We start from the raw sequence: 22,171 nt of genomic DNA, 5'->3' as shown, positions 1-22,171 counted from the left end.
ACTATTTGTCATTTATTCAAGCGAAGACGTGTAATCCATTTCAGACGTTTTGTTTTTGCTTTTCAAATATCTCCACCTCCTGTCTCAGACATTCTCCTCTCCTCTGGTGTAGCTCCTCTACCCAGACTGTTGCTACGTAGCTTGTTGCTAGGGTAACCTTGAGAGAAGCTTGGGCCTTGTGCCATTGTATGCAGTCAGGTATTTTTTTCGAGCGTGAGGGAGGGAAGAGTTTATCCGAAGGCTTGGGTTGTAATGTGGACCAAAGGAAAGTGCATGATGTCAACTGGTTACGGCAAGGTGTGCTGTGATGGGGCACATCGTCCTCAAAAAAGTGCAAATGAAACATGTCGTTTATAATGGACCCTACACTACACCCCTCCCTCCAACAACAGTGTTAAATCGAAACAAACCTTAATAAGATCTGGCAGCACAGCCAGGCTGTATAATTCTCCTCACGGTGAAACAATGTGTATGGGGCTCCGAGAAAGATAGTCTGCTTTTAGGATCACAGTGGGTGGTCAGTATTTCTCCGTTGCCTCATTAAAACCCAATGACCCAAGAGAAAAATGTTGGGAAATGATACAACCGTGTGTTTATGTTGTTGGAGCTGCAATTGACTGTGGCCTGCATTGTTGTGTTAGCAGGCTCATGTTAGCACACTTTGGTTAGCTTCACATCACATGTGCATTGACTGACTGACTGACTGACTGACTGACTGATCTAAAGACACTTCAACATCCAAATAAGCAGTGAGCAGGTTATTATTTTTTTCTCTGGTCCTTGACTAAAATAGCTTTATATACAAGGCCTTTATATACAAGTCCCATCCATGTATGATATAAACACATGACTCAGAGAGATAATTACAGAGAATTTATTTGATTTGATTTTTTTTTCTTTTAAATTTTAGTGTAACTCTGACGCCTGTTTGCAACATGGCAACCCACATGTACACTGGCTTCGGGGAGGAGGGGGACAGCTCTCTCCAACGTTTTAAATTTGGTCTGCTGTGCCCATTTTAGACACTGAAGCTTCAGTGTTTAGCCAGCTCTGCATCGGTCTGAAACCTTTCTGTGTTAAAAAAAAAAAGAAAAAAAAAAGTGTTTTCATGTGGGGTAGGGTCAGTTATTTCTGAACCAGTTCACCTGGCCGCTTCCATCGCTGCAATACCTGCTGGTTTGTTGTGATGCTTGGTCTTATAGCTGACTTACCAAGGGATGTCAAAAATGACCTTATAGGGGTTCCTTAAAACCACTTACCTTCTCTGGTTATAACAAATTCAGACTATTTAGGACCAGAATCTACTCAGAAGAAGGACATGATGTCAGAGAAGCTAGCACTTCAACATAACATGTTTCTTTAATGTCTGATGATACATAAAGGTCATTTTGTGATTAAATTCAGTAGAATTTGTCCATAGGCCTATTGCTCCTTTAAGTCATCATTGTAAACTGCATTTACAACAGTGAGAGGACGAAAAGCTTTGAAGTCGTAGAAATAATTACTACTTTAATTTAAGATAGCAAAAGCAGCCACAGTACAAGGAATCAGTATCTCAATAGGCATGAGTGCTCACATAATTATTTTACATGGTGGAAATGACAGTTCACATATTAAAACACAGTGTATCTAATTCCACAGAGCAGAGAGGCAGCAGAGAGGAAAGCTCTCTGTCTTCTTACATAATTGAATAGCATAGTACGAGCGGTTAGCTATACGCCTTTCTTAAAGGAAATTCTCTTGTAATTGCCTTGAAGAAATGCACTGTGGTTCCTCTCTACAGACAGGTTAGAGCCAAATGCTCCGTTACCAATCGAAGCTAAGTGAATTTACGGCATCAAGGGCATTTAGGTATCTTACTCTTTCCTTTTCCATCTCTCTTTATCGCTCAACTCCTATTTGACCAAGCAAGGAAGAGAGATCCAGCTGCTGTGGTGGAGACAGGGACTGTCATAGGCTGTAGACGTATAGACTGAGAGAGAGAGAGAGAGAGAGAGAGAGAGAGAGAGAGAGAGAGAGAGAGAGAGAGATTTTGAAAAAAAGAGAGTAAGAGGGCAGATGATAAGACTGCCGCTGAGGCCATACAGAGGTAGGTCACAGAGAGGATGCCAGGCAGGCAGGCAGGCAGGCAAGCGGGCGGCCCAGTGAAAAGAAAAGCCTTCACGTGGAAGTCAACGTGCCATTTTTGACTACCAGGAGCCTCAGGAGGAAAGATGGAGAGAGGAAAAGAAGACACAAGACTTGAGAGAGAGAGAGAGAGAGAGAGAGAGAGAGAGAGAGAGAGAGAGAGAGAGCGCAAGTGACTACCAACTACCAAGCCTCCTGTTCTGAATTAATTATCATCCTCCGCCTAAATACCCTCACCTGACCGCTTCAGAGAGCAGCGTGCCATTATTCTTCAATTTCTTGAAGACAGAAGATTAAATCGACAGCACGTCTTACTGCTTTTTGATTTTGCTACCCAGTCTGCAGCACTCATTTATCATCCCATCGATTATCTTTGATGACTCCAAAACAAGTTAAAAATTGTAAAGTTGGGTTTGGAAATACTCAGTTTTCCACTGAAAACGATCTCATGACTTTAGTTTAAAACAAACAACACACAAGGAAGAGAGAAATAATTTTGGGCTATTTTTAGGCTCAGGTGACGACACATTTATGATGATTTCTGACATCATGCAGCTTTAAATTTAGCTCTATAAAGTTCAGTTAGGAAGATTACATACTTCATGCTGGGGTTATTGTTCATTCTTATGTGTTGCATGCGCTCCCACTTTCCCATCGCCTCCAAGTCGTCACAGTTCCATCCCTTTCTTCATTACGTCAGCCTCAGATCACATCATCAAGCAATCATCCGGTCCACCCATACACTGTAAATATTAATGGACGAAGCCTGAGTGAGGTCACCCATATGTTACCGCACGGGGCTTTGAAGTCACATGACGCTGCTACCATCCTGGAAATGCTGTCTCACCCTAACTTTCAGTCAACCTAACAACAGGCTAAGAGCTGGAGCTGTGGCTGGTTTCCAGCCTCCTGACAAATTGTGACACCATGCCCATTTGAGACCAATTTAGTTTTATGAATCAGACTGTAAACATGTTTATTTGTGCCACTTTGAATGTAGTGTGTGTGACTTCTTGTTCTTCTGTAGGATATAGCGGATAGAGAAATTGCAGGATCTTGCACTTCCACATTGGCATCATTTTACCACATTGGAGGTTGCCGCTTTGGTCGTGCACATTCTCCAGTTGGGTCAGCTTCTTCATCTCATCAGACTCAGATGACATCATCAGCTATGACCCCCATCACCGGCGTCTGGCATCAACGTGGAGGATAGACTTTGCATCCACTCAGACCAATCCTTATATTTCCTGCTTGAGACATTATATGCTGACTTAAGTTTCAGTATGGCACAGATATGTTTGTCACTGAAGCACTATGATGACCTGAAACGCAGCCTGATAGCACCTGAATGTGTGCAGAAGAACACAACAACTGAGAAATATACAAATTGAAATATATGAAGTTACACACAACAAACAGGTTCCACTGAATGGAAAGTGCATGGCGTATTGTCACAAGTAAATGACTGCTTCGGTTAAGATCACACAGGAACGCAGAAGGACTAAATAGCTTTGAGGCTTGTCATATTTAAACCAGAGACAGTTGATAAAGGAGTAATGAAAGTAATTTCCTGTATCTGAATGTGGTTTTTCCTCATCACCCACCTGCCCTGCAGCTTCAGGAGAATGGCTGCAAGTCCTCAGTCTATGCATGAACCGTGAGAATTATGACCAAAGATTATTACATTATTTTACTTTGAAGTATCCATTGTACATATTAAACCAGTTACATTTAAGACAGACGAATCAGGTGAATTTATACTAGATCGGTCTCTGACTCAACAACTTTTCCCCAGACTGACATGTAATTGTGAAGCTCTAACGATCACTTTTTTTAACATTTATTTTGGGGCCTTTCTTATAGATAGGCAAGTGGATAAAGTCATAAATTGTTGAGAGAGAGAGAGAGAGAGAGAGAGAGAGAGAGAGAGAGAGAGAGAGAGAGAAACATGCAGGAGAGGAGCTACAAATTGGATTCAAACCTGGACTGCCTACTTTGGAGATCCACAGCCTGTGCACATGGGGGAATGCACATTGACCACTAGGCTATAGATGCCACGGCAGAATTATTATTTTTAAATATATATCATGTTCAGGCTTGATTTCCTATCAGTTTTGTCGTTTCACCCTCCCTATGTTCCTTTGTCCTTTGTGTTTCGCTGTTGTATCATTGTGGTCTCCAGAGTTTCCTGTTTTTCTTTGTAATTCTTGTCTCAAGTGTTACATGTTGAGTTTTACTTCCTGCCCTTCTGTTTTCCCCCAATTTGATTATTCTGACCTGTGTCTTGTTAGTAACACCTGTGTGCAATCACCCCAGGTGTCTGTGTGCTTTCTCGTCTGTTGTTGCGTATGTGGTTGTCAGTCACATACTTGATATTTCTCCTCGTCTTTCTCTGGGACTTTTTGTGACTGTTGCCTGTTGGGGATTTTGTCAAGACTTTTTTTTTGACATTGCATTTTGAACTCTGTATCATTGTCTTTTTCTGCATGAGGGTCCTCTTTTGTTTAAATTATCAAATCCTGGCAAGTATAATAAGCAACCTTCTGTATATTACTAAAGTAAGACATGAATAAACAAGTAAATGCATTGTGGAGTAATGACTTCCTAAAGAGAGAGTGAAGCCAAACTCTGTCTGGACAGTGCTGCCTTGAACTTGTTCAGTTGAACTCAGAGACTCAAACAGGTTTTGTCTTTTCGAGTTCTCTCCTCACTCTGGAGCCAATAGTCTTATTGATTGGGTGTTGTTGCAAAAGTGAAATGGCAGGGGAGAACCAAAACACTTTCCCACTTTGAGATGCATAACCGTCACTTAAGATTGATCGCAGAATCTTGTTTTCAGATTGCTATTAGCACTAGCTGAAACATGCTAGTCAAACACGGTGGGAGGGGCTGGGGAAGTGTGGAAGCAGGAGGCGAGAGGGCAGCTGAGTGGTGTAGGAGGTGTGTCTCAAGACACTATTTGATTTGGTAAGAAAATTAGCCTTTAAAAGTCGCATAGTATAAGCCTGTAAATGTTACTCCTTAAATGATGTTCAAAGATTCCTCTGTTATTTTTTCTTACTGTCTATTGTCTTTTTATTTTTGCTGATCAATTGAGAAGCTTTAAAATGACATTTTAGATGCAACCTTTAAGACACAAAATGATATTATCTTCCTCATTACTGCATTTAAGCTTCCCATCCTTAGCTGGAGGGAAAGGAACTGACGCTTCGAGAGTTTGAATTTCTGAACATTAGCAAACTGAAAGGGTCTTAAAACCAAGTTGTCCATGAGGTGAAGACCATAATATCTTTATTCCCTCTGTGCCATCAAGCTCTAGACGCATGTTGAATGAACACACAAATAGCAGTATATTTCCCTTAATCCCCCATATATCTCACTGCCCCAAATACTCCCCAAGTGTGTATTGATCCACAGAGAAGTCATTAAAAAACTGCAGTGCCAAGATGTTTAAAAGTCTCAGACATTTTTCAAACTAAAGAACTATATATTGATGTCTAGTGTTTTAAGATTTAGATCTTTAGTGTGGTCTCATGTGTTTTGATCGCTGCAATTGATTTCACAATAATTAGCCAAAACACAAAATATTGTGGGACTTATTTATCCATGAACAAAACTCACTCTGTCGTTTGCAGAATGACAATTATTTGACCTTGTTGTGTTTTCTATGAACACGCTGCTGAGCAGAAGCCAAGCATGGAGCGGGTTAAGTAAGCGAAACCAAAACAACGCTCTAATCTGTCCTCAATTTATGGAGCGTACCAAATGTGTCAGAAAATCAGGGGTGAAACCGAGCCGATCTATTGGGCAAGAAAAATTAGGCCAATTTCATAATTTGCTTTTTCTCGTCCTCTCCTCAGCTGCGTCAAAGCTCGGCAGTGGCTTCATTCTTTGTCCAGTAATGTATCACTGGGCTGTTAACACACTCATGCTCACACACACACACACACACACACACACACACACACACACACACACACACAAGCATTTGTAGGACTACACACACACACACACACACACACACACACAAGCATTTGTAGGACTACACACACACACACTAACACAGATATATGACATCACCCATCAGTGGCGGGGCGGAGACTGGCAGCGTAAGCCTGGCATCACACACAAACACAGCGGGATAGCACGGCTCCTCTCCCTCCATAAACTCTCTGTCAGACAGCTCAGCCTGGCATCACTTTCTCCCCACACGATGAGATGAGCATTAGCCCGACCTCGATCTCACGGAGACCAAGTCACTCCGCACAATCAGTGTGTGGTGCTTCCTGTGTGGTCTGACCTGTCTGGGCTTTTAAAAAAAAATAAAAAAATAAAAATAAAGCTTATCTTCCTCCTTTTCTCCAAGATGACTAACTGAGATCGAAAGAACAGACATTCTCCACCCCCCCAAAATCCAGACCTCTCCTCCTTCTGCTCCCAATCGGTTATCTTTTGAGGCAGTATCTGTGGGAGGACGGCCCCCATCTATGCTCCATCTCATCAATATTCTCTTTGCACACTTAAATCAGAGGGTTCACTTTTAGCTGTATTCTGCAGAGCACAGTCAGCTTTAAGGATGTACTTGAATTCTTTTCATTTTGTTATTGCGTCATTAATAAACAATGTTCCAAGCCCAAAACAGGCTTACAAGACAGTATTGTTAAGAAAACGGGACTGACTACCAATGGTGGACGTGACAAGTTGGTTCAGATGAGGACTGTCCTGTGTGCCGCCTCAGATGAGCAGGAAGATGGAGTGGAGAGAAAAGAGGTCGACAAAAAGGATGAAGAAGAAGGAGGAGGCAGATGTGTATAGTCTCATGTGCACAAAGAAGTGGAGCAGGGAGGAGATTGAGGAGGTGAGGTAGCGTCCTGCTGAGAGGCTCAGGAGGAGAGAAGAGAAACTTCAGACCTCAGCTCCTCCCTATGGAGGAGCAGGGAGAGATACTGGGAGGAGGTCCAGTGACAGAGACTCAGATTAGGACAGTAAACCAGCTGAAAATAGTCACTGCTTAAAAAACCCAACACATTTCACAACTCAATCTAATGCAACATTAATTAAGATGAAACAACATCAGAAACAAAAGGACCTTTGAAATAAAGAGAGGCGAGGTCATGTAGTTAACAAATGCTATAGCTGTTTATTATCAGACGGTGCTGATGAGGGCCTTGTGCTGCGGCTCTACCCACATAATGAAGCTGTCATGTCTGTTAGATAATGTTTGCGTTGTGTCTGTTGGATACTTACCCCGTGTCTTATTTCAGATCTGTCTTTTCCCTAACGTCCTTCAATGCCTCCCGTGTCTGTGATTACCTGATGTGTTCCACCTATGTCTTATTTTGGCCACTCCCCTTATAGTGTCTGTTCCCTTCCTTCTGTTCCAGTGAGTCTTGCCCCCCCCATCAAAGAACAGGTTGTCTTAAATGAAAGCACAGACAAGGAGACTATAAATGAACATCACAGCTACAAAACGTTTATTTTTTGTAGAACAGTAGAACAATGATAAATAAATAGCAGTGAGAAGTTGTCTGCAACATGATTTAATATTCTTTAGTTTTTGCAACAGTCAAATAAACACGTCAACAGAAGGAAGAAAAGAAGAGGAGGCTTTTATTTGAACCTTTAAAACAATAAACAGGTGACGTTGTTCACGTTTGTATGATGATATTAAATGTCCATCTTAGTTGGAGTAGTGTTTTGGTTTGTACAAACACTAACACACGGAACTTACTTTTGTAGAGGTCATTCCTTCCGTGATAGGCGTTACACGTGATCATCAAGTCGGCATCGGTGCAGACTCGCTGGCGGAGGGTTTTATGGCCCACTATCACTCCCCGCTAAGTGGTTTGAGACAGACTTAATATGGCGGGCCCTCCGCGTGGACGCGCATAAAGGGGGGTAGTGGGAAGGGCTAGGGTGTAGTGGACGGTTTGAAAAAGACCCAAAAGCAGTTTCATCTGGTCTTGCGTCACAACTCACCACCAACCCCTTAACGAGAAACTGCAACCTCCATTTCTGATCATTTCTTACAAAAACAAAAAAAAGGAGAGGTGGATTTTTCACAAAATGTTCTCTTTAAGTTGTGATAAACTTGCATGAATTAAATACTGTACACTGCTAAAAGACAACGTTGTACTCGACCTTGTAGATGAGAAAACACAGAAAGCAGTTTTTAACTTTGTGTGTGGACTAAGAAGACCATCAAAATGCCATACAACAAACAGTGACGAGTGAGGGAATTCAAATTTGTGAGCGTATGTAACCGATGAGACGAGGTGTGCGGGTGAAAGACGTCACCACAGTCCAGCACAGGCATAAAAGTGGAAGTAGGCCTACTGATGTTGCCCTGTTCTGTGGATTCCTGTATGGAAAGCTGTCTGAATCTCTTCTTGTAGATAAAATTGCAAATGTTTTCGTTTTTTTTGTCCTAAAAGCAGAAAGGTTTGCTGTTGATATTTGAAAAACCCTTTAAAAGGCAACATTGGATCCTCCTGAATGATCTTTATTTTGATTGTTAGATCACTTTCAGACAACTCGTCTTCGATGAACAACCATGTCTTAAAACTTAAAGCCACTACAACACTCAGAGTTAGACGATTATGCAAAACAAACAAAAAAAAACGGAGATGAGCTGCACATGCTGACATCTGGCTCGAATGAGAGGATGTTGGTACGATAATATTAGGATAACACGAAGAGCTCAGAGAGGGATTATGATTATCACTCACCAGCGCACAAACAGAGTAAATGTCTTTTTGAATGAGGTTTTTTTTTCCACGAATGAGCTAGTCCAAGTTTTGGCCACACACTCATGTAAATCAATGTCTCAGCAAAACTCCACAAAGCTAATTGTGTTAATAACAAGAAATCAAGAAAGAGTATCACACTTAGCATTAAGTTAATTTCATCAAGAGGAAGAGTCACGTTTCGAGCCCGTCTTTAACATCGCTGCCATCTGTGGAACATATTTGTCTTTTTTTCAATTCCCCGGTGAATTCCCCTTTGCTAATCCGCCTTCTCACTGTCCCTCTCATCTCGTTGTTTTCGTCTGCTCCTCTTTCTGTCCCGGGGCTGACATCACCGTCCCAGAGGAGCCATGTGATGGTAACAAGCCCTGAATCAGCACCAAGTAGTCCCATCTAAATCCTCCACCCTGCATCACTCCTTATCTATACTGCATCCCTCTCTTCATCTTTCCTTTCATCCTTTCTTACACTCCTCCCAACAACTAACCGGCCCCCCGACTAAATGACCCCCCCCCCCCCCCCCGTTCAGACTGCTTTCACTGAGTTGAAAACAAGCTCTCCCAAAGGGGCACCCTTTTTTCCCTTTTCACTAGAGGCTGTGTCTGGGACAGATACAGCACACTACAGGGAAACATCAGGGAAACGCTGAAATTAAATATTTATCTGAAGCATAAATATGGAATACGCCTTCTACATTTCAGCTTTTTTCAGACATCATTGCCTCTCATTTTCAAGTATTCGTGTCTCGCTTGCAGCGAAGACTTGTCAACCAAAGGAAAAAATTGGAAACTAAGACGCCTGGTGGCTTGATTTGATTTTTTTTTAAAAACAGTGCAGAGAATAAATGTAAATAGATCCTGCTTGCTGGTGTAAAAAAAGGATGAAACATAGCCCAAGATGTTAGCCGTTTTATTCTACAGTGTTTTACACTTCCTATAATCCATTATGAATTCTTTAGACTCTTAAAGAATATTGTGGAAATGGCTTGCAAAATGTGTATTACATTGGTGGATTCAACAATCAATCATAGTGAGAACAGGTCCTTAATTCAGATTGGTACAAGCGACAGTACATCTCCTTTAAACTTTTTAACTTTTCACATTTTAGCCCCACCTTTTGATAGATGAGATCATCTTTGGTGAAGGCTGTAGCTTTGCTCATAGGAACTCAGGTTGGAGTGAGGACCATGTCTGGAATTTGTTCTGGTGCCTGAAGAGGTGCCAGTTCACTTTTCTGAGCACTGCAGACATGACCTTGGGGATTGGGGACACTGAACCCCAGTCTGCTCTGGTGCTCTTTTGTGTGCAGTCCCCTCACTATGACCAATAGGATCTAGTTGTCTATGTGTGTGTGTATCATTGTATGTGTGGAAACCCCTTGCTTGCTGACTTTATGTGAAGCTGGGCTCTTCAGCTCCCGCTCTGTAATTCAGAAAGTAAAAACTGTGGAAACAGTTTAAATGAATACAAGGCTGCATTATTTTGACGATATGTCAAACAGTGAAACACTTTGCTCCTCATGTTGGTCAGATTGGAGAGAAAACAATCAATAGCTGTCTGAAAGTTTTTATTCAGAGTCCTGCATGTCTACTTTAAAAATTGCGGATGAAGCAGAGCCATCACAGAGCCATTATGCTCCACATTGCTGTCATGCATTATTAATGCCGTCATCTGATGAGAATATCACCCGCTGCTGGTTGCTTTGTCCCTGGTTGATGTTTCTCTTATGTTGCTGTGCAAACAGAAACTGCGAATGTAGTTCTCTGAGGGACCATGCATCAGAAAGTTTTCTCCCCCTCACCTCTGTCGCTGTCCGCCTGAGTTCAAACTGTCTGTCCAGATTAAGGAGAAACAAGCGGACCGGACCGCTGAGTGCTGGCTGTTCTGACAGGACAGAGGGATGTGTGTGTGTGTGTGTGTGTGTGTGTGTGTGTGTGTGTGTGCGTGTAGGTGTGTGTGTGTGGGACCCAGGGACTAGCTAATGGGACCGCTTCATGCAATCCACTGGAGAAGGTGTAACCACTTTGACCTTATGTATCTGCAGGTGCAAGCCTCCCATTAAGGTCTCACCGGTCACTGCTTTATTAGTTCATCTTGCATGGAAGGGCAACTTCAACATTTTAAAACCTGGGCCTTGTTTTATATATTCTTTGAGAGTTGAATATGAATAAATAGTTCAAGTTTAGGATTTGCTGTGAGAGTTGCTGCGCTGTAATCTTTTGGGGTAAATGCACCTGATCAAAGTGAAACCACCTGAAGTGCCTGTGTTTACAACTCAGAGGCAATACTCGGTTTGTGAGTCTGTTGGTGGGAAAAGTATCTCTTGTGGGTGTACTTTGACGAGAGCATCATGTGCACTCACTGATTTCAAAGTAGTCTTTACAGTCCGTCCACTGCAGGGGTCTCTAACCTTTCTTTATCTGAGAGCGACTTTGAAAAAATGAAAGTGGCCAAGAGATACTTGCGTCACATCGCTTGCATTTATTCACATAGCCCCCATTAGCTGAAAGAAGCTACTGTTTGCACACGTGGATATGCATAAAAATGCAAAAAAAAACAAAAAAAAACATGAATATTTGACGCTTCTTATTGTGCCATATAGTAAGCTATATTATTAAAAATTCACACCAATGTCCAAGAAAACATCACAAGATTCCACTTGCTTTTATGGGCTAAATAACACAACTAACACAGTCAGTCAACCTATAGACAAGCTACTGAAAACCTGCCGTGAGCTACCTGTTGGAGACTCCTGCTCTACAGACTGCTGGCTGGAGAAATCTATGTCGTATCATTTAGAACCAAAAAGGTGTCGTCCAGGACGGAAGCACCAGAATAGTCCTAAATATTTCTCCTTTTACTTGCACTACAGCCTACAGGGACTCCATGAGCACTGAGCAAATACATACAACTTTTTAAATGTCAAAATTAATTGATTAATTAATGTGTCATATAAAAAATTGAAGTTCTCAGAATATTCTTTTTTAACTCCACCGTTCCTCTCCATATTGTATAGCATTTTAGCATCTTTAAATTCATTGTCTTTATCCCTCCAGATAAGCTTTGCGATCTAAAGAACTGCAGACGGAAGTGTTAAAAAAATAAACATCTAAGTCTTTGGTAAAGCTGCATCCCATCCAACCATCCCGGCATTCGGTTGTAGAAAAACTAAAGTGGACCATTTAGCAGCTAAAGAGCTGGGTATTTTTCATGGTGTGGCTCAGAGTCAGGTGGTCCATTTATAAAAGGGGAGGTCCGACAATTAGTTGTGTTTGCAGATACATGCTCCCCACAGGGTTGGATGTTGTCTCAGGCAGGTGGAGCGAGGCAGGTGCAGCCAGGGATGGTGAGAGAACAGCACAAACTGGAAGCATTAATGCTGCTATCTATTTTTAATGTTTTATTCTGGCTGGTTTAAATGTATGTGACATTAATGTAGTTCAGACCTGCTTTTTTTGGTGGGTTGTAGGAAAAAGTAACCAGAATACTTCAGCTGTTGCATGCTCTCAGATCTAACAGGGTGCCTGTAGGTTGTTCTATAAGGTGCCTGATTACCAACTCATCATTATGTGGAAATTCAAAAACATGTTCTCACTTTAAATCTTGACTATTCATTCCTCCATCCCATTTGTGTTGTCAACACAACAGATTTCTCCAGTATGCTCTGCACATGAGGATACGTCACATAGACACTCTCATCATTTAGGCACACACACACACACACACACACACACACACACACATGCAGAACAAATGGGGGTGTGGGGGCAGGGATGCTGATGCCACTTCTAGACAGCCTGCAGCCTCCCAGATCAGCTGAGTCGGTGATTATGTAACGCACAGTTACATAAAACTTGTCGCTATACTTGAACGTGACTGCCCTATGGATTTAGCATCATGCTAACTGAGGACAGCGGTGGATCACCCAGCATGCAGTGTTGCAGTAATGTGAATTACTGTTCCATTACTCTAAGGGCTTAATTCTCAGCTGTACCATATCAGTGTTCATTACCAGCTGCAAATGTCAATGTTTTTCTTAACCAACGCCTCAGATACCTGAATCTCATTGGGATCTGTGTAATTACTGTGATCTGGCTGCCTGCACACAAATCTAAGAGCCTCCTCCATGCATGCCCTTGGGACCAATATGCCCACTGCCAGGCTTCCTTTCTGCACAAATATTGCACAAAATGACGAATTAAGGAGACCCCCCCGACACACACACTCAGTCCCTGATCTGATCACTGTTTCCCTTCGCCTCCATGTTAGTGATGGGGGGTGGGGAGGGGGCCCGCTCCATGTTTGTGTGGACTGAAAATGGGTCAGCTCCAGCCACAGCACACAGGCAGCATGGCTGAGTGCTTCTGAAAGGAGGGTCCCGCTCCTCCGCTGTGTAGGGAAGGAATGCTTCCTGTGGATCAGCTGCTGACGTGTGTGCGACTCAGTGGCAAGCCTGTCGGAGGTGCAGAGAGGAATAATGACCCCCTGTGTTTCCCATCATGCCATCACTTGTCCCCCTTTGTATCGCAAAGCTTTGAAACCTGCATGCAGGTAACACAGTTTGTTGGACAACATCCACGGCGTGACTTATTAAAAAATGTTCAACCGAACAATGACGACTCAAATAATCAAAGCTGATCTTATTGAAAACTGTAAACAACACTTTCTGATTGTAAAAATCGACGAGCAGGAAGATTATTGCCCCTGACGATCAAATTAGAGGGCTGATCATCTCTGCCAAATTGGTTTTCCTGAAGTGCTTTTCTTTCTTTCGTGGATTAAACTCTGTGAAAAATGCCAAATACCCACATTTCCTAAATCAGAGCAATGACCTGAATACTGAAACTAACTTTTTTCTAGCTTGGCCACAAGGCTGAATGTATGATAAAATAATCTGCACACACAAACAAACTCTAAAACCTGGATCCCACAGACACAGACGATATGCTCCCAAGATCCTAATCCTCGCCCACACACACATCTGCAGATCTTGGCTGGATTTTGCCACAGGACTATGCGGACAGACAGCCGGCCTGTGGCCCCACCCCCCTCCCCATCTCTGTGGATCTTCCTCTCATATGCCCGTCTTTGTCCTGTGAAGCCCCACAGATCCAGTGAGTAAGAAAGACTGATGCTGGCAGGCTGAGAACACCATCTGCTCCTTTTAACTAAGACGGAGCAGCGTGGCCACACTCAACAGGGACTGAACTCACAGCACATTGCGGGTTCCCAGTGATGAAAATACCGTGTCATAAGAAAACTCTACACACAACACTATCACATATTAGTGATAATGATCCAACAAAACAGAGGAATAAAATGAAGAGGCACACTCCTGGACTAAAAAAAAAATAGGCCAACTCTGAGACTGCAGTTCTTCTGATGGCCACTTGAAACTGCCTTCAAAATTGAGTCGACCTCCACAGACTTTTCAAACCTTCAAGCAGAAGTAAACACATACATTGCCAAGTGCAAAGCTCACGAAAGTAATCATCCGAATAATTGCCAGAGAGAAAGCGCCTGCATCAGGTGTAAACATGCAGGTTAACGGCTTAAAACAGGAACAGGGTGCAAAAGGGAAATGATTCAATCTAGTGAATGTAAAGTAAAAAAGATTGGAAGAGAGTAAGTGTGGCACACTGATGCTTTTATTTAACATAAAGAAAGTGGCTTGTTTTGAAAAAACAGACACTGTATGCTAGGATATCCAACTCCTGGGGACTTTTTGAGGAGGAACTTTCAGGTTTCCCTGAGAACTACACGCAATTGGGGACTTTTTTCCCCGTTCGCATTCGCATTGCCATGATGATGGCTCATATAATATTTTGGACCAATCACTGAGCTCTTACGTCACTCAGAGTCGTTCTTGTGCTGGGAGTGTACGCAGGAGCTAAAACTGTTCCTGGAGTTTAAGGAACTCAAGTTGTTCATAGTTCCAACAGTTGCAGCAGTTCCACGCTGCAGTGCGAAACCACCTGTCGTTCATAAAATAAGCACAACAAAAACATCCGAAAGATTTAAGACATGCCTTAAATATATGCATGTATACATTACAGGAATGAACACGTTTGCAGACAATGTTACTACAAGTATCCAGAGCTATAGTTTCCCCAACTGCACACTCGCTGTGAGCCGGGTGTTTTATTGGGAGTAAGTTAGTTTACTCGTTCCATTCACACCTCTGTGCTACCCCACTATTGACCACCGCACAGGTCTTTGGGTACAGACTGCAGAAGCAGCTTCCCTCTGTACTCAAAGGCACCTTGGCCCTTATCTATAGGTTTATGTTTTTCTTTCCCTTCTCCCTCCCTGACCCTCGGAGATTCACCCCATGACCTTTGGTGGATGAAGAGTGTTGACGTGAGTAATTATGTTTCCTCTCAGACTGTGAAACCATGCACAGCCCTGTTATCTACTCTGCTACTGCAAAGTGTGAGGCTGAATCAGACCGTCGGAAACCATCTGATCAGTCCAGCCAGAGCTCAACTCCGTGACCTGACAGAGGAGAGGGTGCAAGCAGAAGCTTCTGTTCTCTTGTCCTTTGCACCAAAACATCCCGCTGAAAGTCCCTTCTACAAAATTATAAATCTAAATCACGAGATTAATTGATATCCACACGGCAGCAATAAAAATAGATCTAACTAAAGGCACGGTGGTTACAAATATTTTCAGCACAGCATCATTGTGAGGGAGCAAACTCTGATCTGATCCTCCTGTCGCCAAAATAACGTCAAGCTAAAAATAGTCTGGAATCAAAGAGTGTGAGTTAGGTCGATTGAAGCTGAATTCAGTCCAAGCATTGGCATTTACATAACGGCTGGCAGTTTAAGTGGAGAGCTGCATGAGTTTTCAGAGCAAAAGATATCACTTAAAATCTGTACTTTAACGCTCACTTGGATCTTTATAAATAAATTAGGGAGAGTGCTGGAGCAGCACAAGGAGTTCTTTAACTCTGGAGAAACAAGGATGAACATGTTTGGGCAATTAATCAGATTTAAAGGAACAGAAAAGTCTATCAAATTATTTTTTATAAGCAAATGTATTTCACAATATGAACAACTAAAGGACATAACAAAAGACAACCAAAGCCATTCTTTAATCAAGTAGTTGTATTTCCTGTGAGCTGTCAGCTGGAAGATCTGAGACATTTATATTTAGATTCTTTGCCTGGAACAAGCAGCAATTCTAGATGTTCTTACTCTTTTTGTGTGAAGAAATCACACAATATTTTTGTTTTCAATCAGACCATTTATGATCACATTAGTTGTAAGATGATTTAAATAAAGAAATGAAAGAATGAAATAAAATGAAAAGAAAGGAAAAAGAAACTGTCACTTACAGACCTAGCAACAGCATCACTCCTTTATTCTCAGTCAGCCACTGAAAAGCAAGCTAACATCAAGTGAGTTTTACTTTGTTTCAAGAATTATGTCATTTCAGTTTTTGCAAACTTTCCTTTTTATAATAATTGGGTGTGGTTATGTAAAACTGCAATACTGATGCCTGAATTCGTAACAACTTCAACATTGCCTTATACAGTATGGAGGATTGGTGTATACAGCTATGCACCAATCTGACTCCATGATTTATTCACCTGAAAGCGGGTGAAAGCCAACCCAATGTTGACTATCCAGTTGTTGAAATTGAACCACTCCCAAACTCACCTGGGCGCTCTTGTTGGCTGGTAAAAACACAACCACTCCCCAAAGTCAACCAAAACACTGAAATCCATTTAGAGGACAGGGTCTACAGACAGTCATCACCACACGTGTATGGAGGCTCATAAGTTCTGATTTAGCAGCATTACTTGCACGAGTCTGTATTTGTTTTGTCTTTTTAGGAGAAAGCTCCTGACTCTACCTTTAAATGGCACGACTTCTCTGTACAAATAGGAATATGTCCAACCCAACATGATCAACACAAAAGGAACACAGCCTTGAAAACAAACCTAAACAGTAAAATTAACTGATATGGTTTCAAATAGGTGTCTATGTTTCACTATAACTTTCATTTAAAGTAGGACTCCGAACAAGAAATCAAAGTTAAAAAACAATTTTTGACTTATTTGGTTTCACCACTAAGGACTGGGTTGTATTTTCTAACACTGTTCTTGTCTGCTTCAGCACATTGTGTCTCTAAATGACTTAAGGCTACAGTCCTTTTAACTTGCATCATTTGTTATTGCTAATTCAGCTTTGGTACTGTAAACATTAAAGGCTGTGTGTTGATTCTCCTAACATGTATCAGCAGAAAGTCAACTGTGGGCTGCAGCTGACAGACTGTTTCAAATTGATTTCTATAAGACTGTTTGCCCGCAGGCCTTTTGCTGTCTGCATGTGTCAGGCACATATTGTCTCAGTGGAAAGTAAAACAGTGAGGGCACAGCAGCGTGTCATCTGTAGTCACAGGTCAAATATAAGAAGTCTTTTAGATAATATTAATCGGGTGTTTGGCAATGTTGTACAATACTTGTCCCTACACAAATGAACAACAGTAAATCATTACACAATAATCACATTGCCCCTGTCAGTCCCTGCTCTTACAAATCCTCCTCAAAGATCAAGAAGTCACAGTCAAGGTGGTGGGATCAAAGACACATCGGATGCTTGTTAATATGGGGGCTTGAACCTGCAAAGTCTCTGACATGTAGTCTTTTTCATTTTTTTACAAATCTAATCCAACTATCAACTGATGAAAAGGTCTCAAACACACAAATATATATCTGTTTCCACTTTAGAAACTTTCCCAATAGACAAGAAAAATCGTTGTTTTTCCACCACTGGGATTAGAGTCAAAATTACGTTTATGAGACATGATTTCCCTCCCCCAAAAATCCCCTAGTACTTCTTCAACCACCACTACACCACTGTTTAACAGCATTGTATCCTCCCTTATAACGTATATTTAAGTATTTATTTAATTAATTCTATTCAATCTCATCTATTTTCTTTAAATTGTAATAATCGGGTGGAACACCTGACAGATCATTGTTTAAACGTTACAAAGAAAAAAAAAACTACAGTTCCCAGATGCAGCTGGGCGCGACATGCCAACCAATGATTGGCAGCCAATGGAGTGACGTCGCTCCCATTGGTCCATTTATATCTGCGATTGGCGAGCTCGTGCACAGAGGGCTCGCGGCAGATTGTGTGTGAGAGCGGAGCACAGCATCCACAGCTCGTTGAAGGTGGGTGTGACAGACATCTTTTAAACGCCTGAAAAAGTCTTTAGGAAATATTTGTTTTTACGTCCTGCTCACTAAAAATGCTAAAATAACAACGTTTAAAGAGATTTAGTAGAGTTAAAGTTATCAATTTAAATAGACTGTATGTTTTGGGCTGTATTTTTTTTTTTTTAAGTGAATAGTTTGAATTGCCTCTGTTTGTGTGTCAGCTGACGGACAGGTTGCTATTTTATTTTTGACTGTAAAATGAGGCTGAAAACGACGGTTTTTTTGTGGTGGTGGTGGTAGGTTGGCGGGCTGTTCGCCTATTGTATTGTGGGAGACATTGGCACAGTTGGCACAGACAGACAGACAGACAGACGGAGGAGGGGTTCTTTCATGTCTGTCAGTGTGTGTGTGTGCTATACACATTTTGATATTGATCCCTTAACGCCTCCAAATTAGCATGAACGCTTGCAGACGGGTCATTTTGTGGGCTCAGGTTTGCAGTGAGCTCGTCTTTGTTTGCAGCTGCAGCGACACGTTGCTGTCAAAAGCGCCTTTGTTTGGTGGAGCTCTGACTAAGGACGCGAGAAAAAGGCTCTCCGAAAACTGAATTCTAATCAAGGAGCTGTGTTGCTTTTGTCAACGAGGACATTGTCAAGGCGAAGGCATTTCCCTGAATGCCAGTCTCTGGGGGTAAAATGTGGCAGAGCACGGTGTCTGTCGTTTCAGGCTTTATGTTGAAGCAAAGCGCCGCCAATCATGTCGCTTTTTCTTAACTTGGTGACCATCATGAAGTAATCGGGGAGGGGTCTTTTCATTCGCAAAGCCTCCTGTTTTTTTTTGTGACTCTCACTCACCACTTAACCTAAATGAAATGACAGCAGACGTAATTTGCGCCTTCGACTCTTTCTTTTGCTGTTTTTGAACATTTTATCACTTGCATCAGAAATTGAGCACAATGACTCAATTAATCTGGCTCGCGCTGCGTCTTAAATCGGTTGTTGTGTTACTCCCCCCGCCCCCCCCCTCTCCCTCTCCTTCCTGCGGCTCAAACACATGCTGCAAGGAACAGGTGCTCCTTGGTGGTCATTTTCCCCCGGACGTGATTAATGTCTTACAAATCTCATCTGAAACGTCGCTTTTCAGGTTTTTTTTTTATTTTCATGCATTGACGCTGAGTTGCAGACTTATTCTGCACCTGGCACTGCCAGTCCTCCAGACCCTGATCACAGCCTTTTGTCTCAACCAAATGTGGCTTTGTAGTGTAGATTACCAATGAACGAGGCCGTTGGTGGGCATTTAACGCCCCCCCCTCCGTTTATGAATGAAGCGGGCCAGGTGCTGAGATTGAGGTGGATGTCATTAAAGTCACCAGTTGAAAGAGAAACAATGGTGTCATTGATACCAGATCCTTTTTGTTTGGATTGATGGGCGGTGGTTGCTTGCAGTACTAAACACGACCACAAGGTGTTAGCAGTGTGCTTTTTTTTTTTTTTTTCTTTAGATGAAAACAGGATAACACGTCCACTGGAGGTCACTTATTTCAGGAGCCATCTGCTGAATTGATCATAATAACAAAGCTCTGACCTTGTCTTGTATTTTTCCCTGTAGGTTATTTGACCTGCAGCTCACTCTTGCAATGGCAGCCGCTGAAGGTGAGTGCATCCAGAAGTCATTCAAATGTCATTTTTCTTCTTGATGATGGTTCAGTGTCTTAATGCTTCTTGGTTTTTTTTTTGTTTAGATATCCAGGTTAAGGAGCTTGACAAGCGTGCCTCAGGCCAGGCCTTTGAGGTCATTCTTGCCTCTCCTGCCCCAGATGCCAACTTCCCCCTGTCTCCTCCCAAGGCGAAGGATGTTTCACTGGAGGAAATTCAGAGGAAACTGGACGCTGCAGAGGAGAGGCGCAAGGTAGAAATGTGTTCAGTAAAACTATGACTTAAAGATTGCATTTGAAACACTAAATCTGGTGGATAATAAAGTGTGACACACTGGAGATAACTTGTTTATTTTTTTTTAATCCTCCTTTAAAGAACCATGAAGCCGAGGTGCTGAAGCAAATAGCGGAGAAGCGTGAGCATGAAAAGGAAGTGCTACAGAAAGCAATGGAGGAGAAGAACAACTTCAGCAAGATGGCTGAGGAGAAGCTGAATCAGAAGATGGAGGCCAACAAAGAGAACCGCACAGCACTCATGGCAGCCATGAACGAGAAGTTCAAGGAGAAGGTCAGTGTGGAATATGATGATGATGCCTGCTTTTCCACACGTTTGAACCTCATTAACTTGTTTCCGTTTCTTCATAGGACAAGAAGTTGGAAGAGGTGCGAAAGAACAAGGAAACCAAAGAGGGCACTTCGGAAGACTGAAAGTTGCATGCGGGGGATTGTACAGGGTTTTTTACGTATCCAAAGATTGATTTATTTTTTGTTGTGTTCACTACCCACCTTTTTGAAATAAATACAAGTTCCACTTTGTGAATGTTTCAATTCTCCTGCTATAAGTGTACTTGCGCTGGTTTTACATGTGCATAGTTTCCCCCCCCCCCCCCCAACTTGTTGAGTCTAATCCATTTGATATGTAGCTTGTCAGTGCAGCTTCTGCCCTTTTTCAAATTAGCAGTGTACTCATCCTTTTTTGAGGAAGCATGTTTCTATGCATAGGTCTTTTATCCTATTTCATAGTGTGGTTTTGAATCTTGTTCCTGTGAACCACAACTGTTCCTGGCACTTACCGTTTATTAGAAAAAACATTTAATAAAAAAAAAAGTAGCACAAGATTCGATCAAGGCGTCGGCTGTTATACATGCAGGTGTGAAGTGCGGCTTTGCTATCCAGATTCTGCTGTTTTGCTCCTGCACATGTTCGGTGCTGCTGCTGGGCTTTTTTCTTTTCTTTTTTTTTCTGGCTTTTGTAAAAATATGGAGTTGTCTTTGACGCACATAACATCTTGCTGTATAGCTGTGAATTAAAACATGTTGGACATGTTAATGGTTGCCATCTTGAACATCATTGAACAGGGGTCTACACATAGAATGCAAACGAGCAATACACTTCGGCATCTCAATAGGTACAGTGGCTAGTTGACTTGAACTGTTGTACTAAAACAAATAAAAACCTGTAAACACTCTCTCGCCTACTGTTGGAAATGTCTACATTTGTTTTTCTATTCCTCTGTTGTGATGGAAGGATAAATGGCCCGTGTGTCAGTGGCCACCTAGATTAGAGAAGGGAATAACATTCAGTCAGTGACAGTTCCCTGAAAAGATTTAAAGGTTTGATCCTTTAAAACGCCACAGACTGACTAGATGTGCAACATCAGACTAAATTAGAAACAACACTTCGAAAAGTGAGGTTAATACATGGATGCTGAACTGAAATGTTATGGAGAGTAATTTCTAGGGAGAGATTTATTAAACCTTCATACAATCTTTAGTGGATTATGTAACTATGTAGTGGCTTGTTTATGTCTCCCTCTGCTGGAGGAAACGTTAAAAGACTATTTCGATTCAAACCTACAGAGTCATTTAAAAAAAGAGATGCCCATCTTATGGGAAAGCAAATTATTGATGACGCTGCTGTTTTTCAAGCAAACATCAAATTTATCACACACGAGACAAGGATTTTCGGTGTCTGGTAGTGATACACGTTGCACATTATCGCCACATGCACTCTGTGAACCAGAAGCCCAAACTACAGTCTTTGTCTCCCTCTGCTGGTAGTTTGATAATAGTCTTCTTAAAAGCTGAAGTTTGTTTTGGGTAATTGATTGGTGCAGACAGATTGTATTGTTTTGGAGAAAACAAACTGGTTAGAGAACACCGATGTGATTGACTCCAGAGGCAAACAGAATCTGTTTCTGACTAAACTCATAACAGGCTACACTTTATCATAGCAACGTTTTTGTAGGACATGTTATTAAAAGAGAAATTCAAACCTCATGTCTCCGTCTGAAAAACTCCAGCTCTCTCTATTGACCCATGGTCTCTGACATTGTCGACCCTGTGAGCCCAAAATCATCAAATACTTTTTGGCACCTCTGTCGGGATAAACAACAACAACCTGTGTAGCTATTGGAGTATCAATCCCCAATAGACATCTAGAAATATCTTTGCAATATGCTAATTAGAAAAAA

The 22,171-nt window shown here is 41.9% G+C and overlaps 1 protein-coding gene across 1 annotated transcript; it reads left to right on the top strand.

Annotated features, from left to right (window-relative positions):
* Positions 1-17,952: 17,952 nt before the first annotated feature.
* LOC306839949 (stathmin-like) lies at positions 17,953-21,166 on the top strand. Its single transcript, XM_079368904.1, has 5 exons — positions 17,953-18,059; positions 19,653-19,696; positions 19,786-19,952; positions 20,075-20,266; positions 20,344-21,166. Exons 2-5 carry the CDS (start codon positions 19,681-19,683, stop codon positions 20,404-20,406), a joined length of 438 nt encoding a protein of 145 aa, XP_079225030.1. The 5' UTR covers positions 17,953-18,059; positions 19,653-19,680; the 3' UTR covers positions 20,407-21,166.
* Positions 21,167-22,171: the final 1,005 nt, after the last annotated feature.

The sequence above is a fragment of the Symphodus melops genome (genome assembly GCF_947650265.1).
Source record: "Symphodus melops genome assembly, chromosome: 18".
Classification (NCBI taxonomy): Eukaryota; Metazoa; Chordata; class Actinopteri; order Labriformes; family Labridae; genus Symphodus; species Symphodus melops.
This window is presented reverse-complemented; position numbering and strand designations above follow the sequence as displayed.